This window comes from Macaca fascicularis, chromosome 7, assembly GCF_037993035.2.
Source record: "Macaca fascicularis isolate 582-1 chromosome 7, T2T-MFA8v1.1".
In the NCBI taxonomy this organism is placed as follows: domain Eukaryota; kingdom Metazoa; phylum Chordata; class Mammalia; order Primates; family Cercopithecidae; genus Macaca; species Macaca fascicularis.
In genome coordinates this window covers 90783002-90792673 of record NC_088381.1, presented here as the reverse complement: position 1 = coordinate 90792673, position 9672 = coordinate 90783002, and the positions used below count along the sequence as shown (strand labels likewise).

At 47.3% G+C, this 9672-nt stretch overlaps 1 protein-coding gene across 1 annotated transcript; it reads left to right on the top strand.

Annotated features, from left to right (window-relative positions):
* Window positions 1–212: 212 nt before the first annotated feature.
* On the top strand, window positions 213–9672 carry PSMB5 (proteasome 20S subunit beta 5). The gene is made up of 3 exons (XM_045396167.2): window positions 213–414; window positions 1327–1633; window positions 9158–9672. Exons 1-3 carry the CDS (start codon window positions 217–219, stop codon window positions 9442–9444), a joined length of 792 nt encoding a protein of 263 aa, XP_045252102.1. The 5' UTR covers window positions 213–216; the 3' UTR covers window positions 9445–9672.

Here is a 9672-nt window from a genome sequence, read left to right as displayed (position 1 = left end):
ACGTTTAAGATTAGTGAAGCCATCTATTTCCCCAACGCCCTTCGTGAAAATGGTCTTTCCCATCTGGCGCTTCTTTTTGGAGGCGTGGTTGCCAGCAGTCAAAATGGCTCCTTTCGGGAATAGATTTAATAGGAAGTGAAGCTGTGACGGCGAGGCGTTGCCCGACCTATCTTTGCTAGGCGTTCTCAGAGTTAGTTCTTTCTGCCCACACTAGACATGGCGCTTGCCAGCGTGTTGGAGAGACCGCTACCAGTGAACCAGCGCGGGTTTTTCGGACTCGGGGGTCGTGCAGATCTGCTAGATATAGGTCCAGGGAGTCCCAGTGATGGGCTGAGTCTGGCCGCGCCCGGCTGGGGTGTCCCAGAAGAGCCAGGGATCGAAATGCTTCATGGAACAACCACCCTGGCCTTCAAGGTGCGGAGCCAGCCCCCTTGCCTGGCTGATTATTGAACGCCCGCGACTTGCCTGGCCTCCCAGCCTGACCGGAGTTTGCGGTGGCCTTGGCCACCAACCCAGGCGGAGGCGCGGTCCTCTCGTTCGGACCGCAGCAGTTTTGCTGTCTCATTGACCCAGGAGACCCCTGTCTTTGCTCTGGTTGGAGAGGGTGGCGGTGGGGCCGGGGGTAAGTCGGGGAAGGAAGCTGAGGCCTCTTGGGTTGATTCCTAGGCGACCCCAGGTTGCTGCTGTTCAGGATCTTCTAGCTGGGAAAGGGGAAAGGCCGCAACAACAATGAACCTTGGCCGAGGGAAGGCTATTGTAACCGTTTACCAAAATTTTGGAAACTGGGCGGCCCCTCAAGGCAAGGGTAACCGAAACTGGCATAAAGGGGAAGCTGGGTTCCTCATCTATAAAATGATTTTTTTTGTTGTTTTTGAGACAGGGCTTCGCCCTGTCGCTCAGGCTGGAGTGCAATGGCGCCAGCGCCTCAGCCTCCAGAGTAGCTGAGACTATAGGCACACACCACCACGACAGGCTAAGTTTTTTATTTTTTGTAGAGGTGGATCTCCCTGTGTTGCCCAGGCTGGTCTCCAGCACCTGGCCTCAAGCGATCCTCCCGCCTTGGCCTCCCAAAATGCCAAGATTACAGGAGTGAGCCACCACGCCCATCCTATAAAATGAATTTAATATGAGTTATATCCATGTAAAGGGATTGAGATGTGAAGCTCAGGTGACATTAATATATGGGGAAGTAGAGAAGTATACTGTGAAGTATAAAAGGATGGAGAAAGAGATGTGCTGGGTTTGGACTGATGCAAAAAGAAGTATGGTAGGAGTGTTTTTGTGGTCTTATGTGGCCTGTTTTGTGTTTTCCTCTGATCTTAACAGTTCCGCCATGGAGTCATAGTTGCAGCTGACTCCAGGGCTACAGCGGGTGCTTACATTGCCTCCCAGACGGTGAAGAAGGTGATAGAGATCAACCCATACCTGCTAGGCACCATGGCTGGGGGCGCAGCGGATTGCAGCTTCTGGGAACGGCTGTTGGCGCGGCAATGTCGAATCTATGAGCTTCGAAATAAGGAACGCATCTCTGTAGCAGCTGCCTCCAAACTGCTTGCCAACATGGTGTATCAGTACAAAGGCATGGGGCTGTCCATGGGCACCATGATCTGTGGCTGGGATAAGAGAGGCCCTGGTGAGTTAAGCTGCAACCACATTATCCTTGGGCTGACACTACGGAGAGGAGGAGTTGTATGGACAGATGAATTAAAGGGTTTGGTGTCAATGCTGAGGAAGTGTAATTAGGTCCTTAGCCCTTCTTTCTCTCTCCTTTTTTTTTTTTTTTGAGACTGTGTCTCATTCTGTCACTCAGGCTGCAGTGCAGTGGCATGATCTTAGCTCACTGCAGCCTCCGCCCCCAGGTTTAAGCGATTCTCATGCCTCAGCTTCCCGTGTAGCTGGGATTACAGGCGCCCGCCACCATACCTGGTTAGTTTTTGTTTTTGGTTTTTTTTGAGACGGAGTTTCGCTCTTGTCACCTAGGCTGGAGTGCAATGGTGCAATCTTGGCTTATTTCAACCTCCACCTCCGGGATTCAGGCGATTCTCCTGCCTCTGCCCCCGAAGTAGCTGGGATTATAGGCATGCACCACCACACCTGGCTAATTTTTGTATTTTTAGTAGAGATGGGGGTTTGCCATCTTGGTCAGGCTGGTCTCGAACTCCTTACCTCAGGTGATCCACCCTCCTCGGCCTCCCAAAGGACTGGGATTACAGTCGTGAGTCACTGTGCCCGGCCTTATTTTTGTGTTTTTAGTAGAGACGGGATTTCACCATGTTTGCCAAGCTGGTATCCAACGCACATGATCCACTGACCTTGGCCTTGGCCTCCCAAAGTGCTGGGATTACAGGTATAAGCCACCGCACCCAGCCTGTTCCTTCTCTTTTTCAAGGAAGGCACTGTAGTATAGGAAAAGGGATAGAGTTAAATCAGCTGTGTCATTGACTACCTGTTTGACAGTGGGCATGCATATTTTCTCAGCCTCTGTTTTATCATCTGTTATATTGGTTAAGTGAGGTAACAAATGTAAACCTACTAGTATAGTGTCTGGCTAATAATTTTCCATCTGTTCTCTCTCCTATAAAATAAGACCCAGAGGCCAGGCGTGGTGGGTCATACTTGTAATCCCAGCACTTTAGGAGGCCGAGGCAGGTGGATCACGTGAGGTCAGGAATTCAAGACCAGCCTGGCCAACATGGCGAAACCCCATCTCTACTAAAAATACAAAAATTAGCCTGGCGTGGTGTCAGGTGCCTGTAATCCCAGCTACTCAGGAGGCTGAGGCACGAGAATCACTTGAACCCAGGAGGTGGATGTTGCAGTGAGCAGAGATCGCGCCACTGCACTCCAGCCTGGGCAATAGAGTGAGACTCTGTCTCCAAAAAAAAAAAGAATTTAAGAATTTGTTGAGGCCGGGCGCGGTGGCTCAAGCCTGTAATCCCAGCACTTTGGGAGGCCGAGACGGGCGGATCAGGAGGTCAGGAGATCGAGACCATCCTGGCTAACACGGTGAAACCCCGTCTCTACTAAAAAATACAAAAAACTAGCCGGGCGAGGTGGCGGGCGCCTGTAGTCCCAGCTACTCGGGAGGCTGAGGCAGGAGAATGGCGGGAACCCGGGAGGCGGAGCTTGCAGTGAGCTGAGATCCGGCCACAGCACTCCAGCCTGGGCGACAGAGCGAGACTCTGTCTCAAAAAAAAAAAAAAAAAAAAAAAAAAAAAAAAGAATTTGTTGAATCTTACATGTAGCAGTAGTGCTATTTGAAGTGTTCATTGGCCATGTGTGGCTTGTGGCTACTGTATTAGACTCTAATATATGGTTGTCCCTCAAAAGTTAGTCATTTCTCTTCTGTTTTTTTCTTTTCTTTTTTTTTTTTTTTTTTTGAGACGAAGTTTTGCTCTTGTCGCCTAGTCTGGAGTGCAATGGCATTGTCTCGGCTCACTGCAACCTCTGCCTCCTGGGTTCAAACAATTCTCCTGCTGCAGCCTCCCAAGTACCTGGGATTACAAGCGCCTGCCACCATGCCCAGCTAATTTTGTATTTTTAGTAGAGATGGGGTTTCACCATGTTGGCCAGGCTGGTCTCAAAATCCTGACCTCAGGTGATTCGCCTGCCTCAGCTTCCCAAAGTGCTAGGATTAAAGGCGTGAGCCACTGCACCTGGCCTCTTCTCCTTTTTTCTTTAGAGAGTCTTTGGCCTAGAAGGAGCCTTTTGGGCTCCTCTCTTTTTTGGGGGGCGTGGGTATAGAGTCTCACTCTTGTCGCCCCTGCTGGAGTGCAGTGGTGCAATCTCAGCTCACTGCACTCTCCGCCTCCCAGGTTCAAGTGATTCTCCTGCCTCAACCTCCCATGTAGCTGAGACTACAGGCATGCGCCACCATGCCCATCTAAATTTTGTATTTTTAGTAGAGACAGGGTTTCACCATGCTGGCCTTGAACTCCTGACCTCAGGTGATCTGCCCACCTCAGCCTGCCAAAGTGTTGAGATTACAGGGGTGAGCCATTGCGCCCAGTCCTGGGCTCATTTCTTTTATTTCTTTGCTGGTTATAATCACCCTTAACAATCGTGCTAGGTCCTGTTCTATCATCTCTGAAAATAAGTTCCTTAGCCTATTTTTCCTTTCCAGCATTTAAGAAACTTGCCAGAAAGTTCGACTCTGTATTTGATGTCATTTCCTCATCAGCCAGTTTTGAAATGTCCCTTTAGTAAAGTTGGAGTGTAGCTAGTCACTTTCTACTTTTCCCTTCCATATGCTTAAAAATAATTATTATTTCCTCCTTTTGTTTTTGCTTCATTAATTTACCTGTTTACTAAATACCTAGTTACCTTGTAGAACAATTATAGGATACCTACCACTTTTTCACTTGCTTTCAAATGAGAATAGAAAGGGATGTAGGGAGTATCTGCTTACTACCCAATGGAGGATGAAAGGAAATTAAAAACTGGATGTGAGAGAGGAGCTCAGTTTGTTACTTTGGAAATTGAGACGCTATTCTCTGAAAGGTGGGAAAAGACAGTTCCATACATTTTACATGATCCAGGGAAGCATTTTGGAATTGCTGCTTTGAACCCTTAACTGGTGGATTTGTTCTAGGTGATGGAAACAGTGTAAGAGAGTACAGGGACTGGGTAGCAAGGAAAATCCAGGGAGACTGAGCATCATTTAAATAGTACCTTCAAGAGGCCTTCCTGACTACCCTGTCCCATTCATTGCGAGTCAGCCCCTTGCCTCATATTACAGTTGGCCCTTGAGCAACATGGATTTGAATCACTCAGGTTCACTTATATGCAGATATTTTTCAACCTAATTCTGATGGAAAATACACATTCCCAGAATTGGAAACCTGAATATACACAGGGCCAATTTATTTATTTATTTATTTATTTAGGGGGTGGAGTTTTGCTCTTGTCACCCAGGCTGGAGTACAATGGTGCCATCTCGGCTCAGTGTAACCTCCGCCTCCTGGGTTCAAGTGATTCTTCTGCCTCAGCCTCCCGAGTAGCTGGGATTACAGGTATCTACCACCCTGCCAGCTAACTTTTATGTTTTTAGTAGAGACAGGGTTTCACCATGTTGGCCAGGCTGGTCTTAAACTCCTGACCTCAGGTGATCCACCTGCCTCAGCCTCCCAAAGTGCTGGGATTACAGGCGTGAGCCACCACACCCGGCCAACTTTTCATATATGCAGGTTTTGCAGGGCCAACTTTGGGACTTGAGTGTGCATAGATTTTGGTATATGCAGGGGTCTTGGGACAAATCCCCTTCATATACAAAAGGACGACTGTACTTAACCCAAGGCTGAATAAGATAAATATATTTTTTTTGAGACGGAGTCTCACTCTGTCACCCAGGCTGGAGTGCAGTGGCATGATCTCTGCTCACTGCAAGCTCGGCCTTCCGGGTTCACGCCATTCTTCTGCCTCAGCCTCCTGTGTAGCTGGGACTACAGGCACCCGCCACCGTGCCTGGCTAATTTTTTGTATTTTTAGTAGAGACGGGGTTTCACCGTGTTAGCCAGGATGGTGTCAATCTCCTGACCTCAGGTGATCCACCTGCCTCAGACTCCCAAAGTACTGGGATTACAAGCGTGAGCCACCGCGCCCGGCCTGATAAATACCATTTTTAAAAGAACCAGTTGGCTGGGCGCAGTGGTTCACGCCTGTAATCTCAGCACTTTGGGAGGCTGAGACAGGTGGATCACCTGACGTCAGGAGTTCAAGACCAGCCTGACCAACATGGTGGAACCCTGTCTCTACTAAAAATACAAAATTGTGGTGGCACCTGCCTGTAAACCCAGCTACTCAGGGAGATGAGGCAGGAGAATCTCTTGGACCCTGGAGGGGCATGCCTATAATCCCAGCTCCTCAGGAGGCTGAGGCAGGACAACCACTTGAACCTGGGAGGCAGAGGTTGCAGTAAGCTGAGATCGTGCCATTGCACTCCAGCTTGGGAAGGAAACAAGCAAAACTTTGTCTGAAAAATCAGTCAGTCAGTCAATAAAAAGAACCAGTCAAATGCCGAAGGAGTTTTGAGGAGGAAGAGATTACTTATGATGGGAGGAATTAGGGAAGACTTCATGGATTGGTGGTAGTTGTCCTGGATGTGAAAAAAGGAAAGGGAACATAACAAAGAAAGGGAGGAAAGAAGCATGAAGCTTTTGAGGAGTAACTGAAAGTCCAGTTTAATTGGAACTAAGTGGGTGAAGGGGAATAGTGAGCCAAAAAGCCAGAAGGGTACGTTGGAACCAGATGGTGACCCCCCTAGGCAAAAGCATGGCAGTGGGGCTGAGAATGGGCCAGAGAAAGCAGTAAAGTAGACATGAGAATCACCTGAACCTGAAAACCAATAAGGGCAGTGGTGCTCAAGCTGGCTTGCGTTAGAATCACCTGGAGGACTTAAAAAACAAGTTCCATACCTGTTTCCCACCCCACCCCAATTATAAAAAACACCTAGGGTAAGTCCTATGCATTTTTGAAAAAAATCTTTGTTAGATGACTCTAGTGCACGGTGAGATGTGAGAACCACTAAAATAGGAAAAAGAGTAGTGATGCCATTGGCAGAATTTCAGAAGACAGGAGGAAGCGTGGGTTAGTGGCGCACAAGAGAGATGAGTTTGGTAGGTAATGAAGAACCACTGGCATCTAAGTTTAGGAAGTTTGAATCTGAACTTGATGACAAAGGCATTCAGCTGGAGGGATCCAGTAGGCAGTTGGGATTGAACACTTTGTCTAAATTTTCATCTGTACCAAAAGGTAGCTAGTTTTTTCATAAAGAGCCAAATAGTAAATATTTTAGGCCTGCAGGCCTAAATCTTTGTCTCAAATACTTAACTCTGCTGGTGTTGCACAAAACAATCATAGACAGTATGGAAACAGTGGCTGTGTTCCAATAATATTTTAATTACAAAAATAAAGGCAGTTGGCCTGGCCAAACCTTGTTCTATACCAGCAATAGAAATACAATGTGAGCCATCTACGTAATTTTACATTTTATACTAGCTACATTTTTTAAATTAAAAAGAAAAAAATTAATTTCAACATATTTTGTTTAACCTAATAAATCCAAAATATTATGTCAGCAGGTAGTACTAGTTCATTTCAAATGCTCAACTAGTCCCATGTGGCTAGTGGCTACCATATGGACAGTGCAGGTCTTTACAATATGATTACGAACTCTAGGCTTTATTATCCTCCTGTGTCTTGTTCTCCAGATATTTTAAACTCTTTGAGTTCTGGGATTATGGAATTTGTTTTTCTGTCACACAGGCTGGAGTGCAGTGGCATAATCACAGCTCACTGTGATCTCAACCTCCTGGGCTCAAGTGACTGGGATTATGGGGTCTTTTGGTGGGCGAGTGGGGATTATGTTTTGTTTGTTTGTTTCTTGAGACGGAGTTTCACTCTTGTTGCCCAGGCTGGAGTGCAATGGTGCGATCTTGGCTCACTGGAACCTCCACCTCCCAAGTTCAAGTGATTCTCCTGCCTCAGCCTCCTGAGTAGCTGGGATTACAGGCATGCGCCACCACGCCCGGCTAATTTTGTATTTTTAGTAGAGACAGGGTTTCTCCATGTTGGTCAGGCTTGTCTTGAACTCCCAGTCTCAGGTGACCGACTTGCCTCGGCCTCCCAGAGTGCTGGGATTACAGGCTTGAGCCACTGCGCCTGGCTGGGGATTATGTTTTAAATGTTATCTTTAACAGTGTCTGAAGTTCTGTGCTTGAAACCTAAGTCATTTGGAATATACTTGCTTTGTGGGTGTGCTGAGAGGATCGGCAACATGGCAAGGTAGTTACCATAATGTAAGGTGAGATGGGATGGTATGTTGTAGAATCCTGGAGTCTTAATATTAAATTTTATTCCTTCAGGTTTTTTTTTTTTTTTTTTTTTTCTGAAGACAGCATCTCAGTCTGTTGCCCAAGCTGGAGTGTGGTGGTGTGACTATAGCTCACTGCAGCCTGCACCTCCTGAGCTCAAACAGTCCTCCTGTTTCAACCTCCCACAGACATGTACTACCACACCCAGCTAGCTTTTAAAAGAATAATAATAATTTCATAGAAGTCCTATCTTGTATTTATGTTGGCTTCCCTGGGTTTCTCTTTTTTAATATATATTATTTATTATTATTTTATTTTGAGACAGAATTTCACTCTTGTTGCCCAGGCTGGAGTGCAATGGTGTGATCTTGGCTCACCGCAACCTCTGCCTCCCAGGTTCAAGTGATTATCCTGCCTCCCGAGTAGCTGGGATTATAGGCATGTGCCACCATGCCCGGCAAATTTTGTATTTTTAGTAGAGACGGGGTTTCTTCATGTTGGTCAGGCTGGTCTCGAACTCTTGACCTCAGGTGATCTGCCCACCTCGGCCTCCCAAAGTGCTGGGATTACAGGTGTGAGCCACCTTGCCTGACATACTTTTTTATTTTTTTACTTTTATTTTTTGTTGAGACGGAGTCTTGCTCGGTCGCCCAGGCTGGAGTGCAGTGGCCAGATCTCAGCTCACTGCAAGCTCCGCCTCCCGGGTTTACGCCATTCTCCTGCCTCAGCCTCCCGAGTAGCTGGGACTACAGGTGCCCGCCACCTCGCCTGGCTAGTTTTTTGTATTTTTTTAGTAGAGATGGGGTTTCACTGTGTTAGCCAGGATGGTCTCGATCTCCTGACCTCGTGATCCACCCGTCTTGGCCTCTCAAAGTGCTGGGATTACAGGCTTGAGCCACTGCGCCCGGCCTCTTTTTTATTTTTTTAATTTTATTCTAGGTTTTAAGAGAACTGCTAACCGGGCGAGGTGGCTCATGCCTATAATCCCAGCACTTTGGGAGTCTGAGGAGGGCAGATCCCCAGAGGTCAGGAGTTCGAGACCAGCCTGACCAACATGGTGAAATCCCTAAATCTACTAAATCTACTAAAAATACAAAAATTAGCTGGGCATGGTTGCAAGTACCTGTAATCCCAGCTACCTGGGAAGCTGAGGCAGGAGAATTCACTTCAACCCGGGAGGTGGAGGTTGTGGTGAGCCGAGATGGCACCATTGCACTCCAGCCTGGGCAACAAGAGCGAAACTCCATTTCAAAATAAAAGAACTACTGCCTTGGCATATGAATTAGATATCAAAAGGGGTGATCTTTTTTTTTTTTTTTTCCTGCTAACCTCATCTCCCTTTCCAGGCCTCTACTACGTGGACAGTGAAGGGAACCGGATCTCAGGGGCCACCTTCTCTGTAGGTTCTGGCTCTGTGTATGCGTATGGGGTCATGGATCGGGGCTATTCCTATGACCTGGAAGTGGAGCAGGCCTATGATCTGGCCCGTCGAGCCATCTACCAAGCCACCTACCGAGATGCCTACTCAGGAGGTGCAGTCAACCTCTACCACGTGCGGGAGGATGGCTGGATCAGAGTCTCCAGTGACAATGTAGCTGATCTACATGAGAAGTACAGTGGCTCTACTCCCTGAAAGAGGGTGGATGCAGCTGCTTGTGTTTCTTGAGGTGACTATCATTGGTAATATGGATACAGTGACCCATCCCCCATCCTATTTATAGTGGAAGGGCCTTCAATTGTATCAATACTTTAAGTTCTGGCACATTGACCTCTATATGTTACCAGTCATTAATGAGCTGCTGCAGAGGTGACTATTTGTTTTACTTTCTTGGATGTTAACATTACACTACTCACTACTCAA

Bases quoted from the DNA above. Each gene is read 5' to 3' on its own strand.
- PSMB5 (XM_045396167.2), top strand. From the start codon at position 217: ATGGCGCTTGCCAGCGTGTTGGAGAGACCGCTACCAGTGAACCAGCGC. The intron at 415-1,326 runs GTGCGGAGCCAG...TGATCTTAACAG, and splicing joins CAACCACCCTGGCCTTCAAG to TTCCGCCATGGAGTCATAGT. The intron at 1,634-9,157 runs GTGAGTTAAGCT...CTCCCTTTCCAG, and splicing joins CTGGGATAAGAGAGGCCCTG to GCCTCTACTACGTGGACAGT.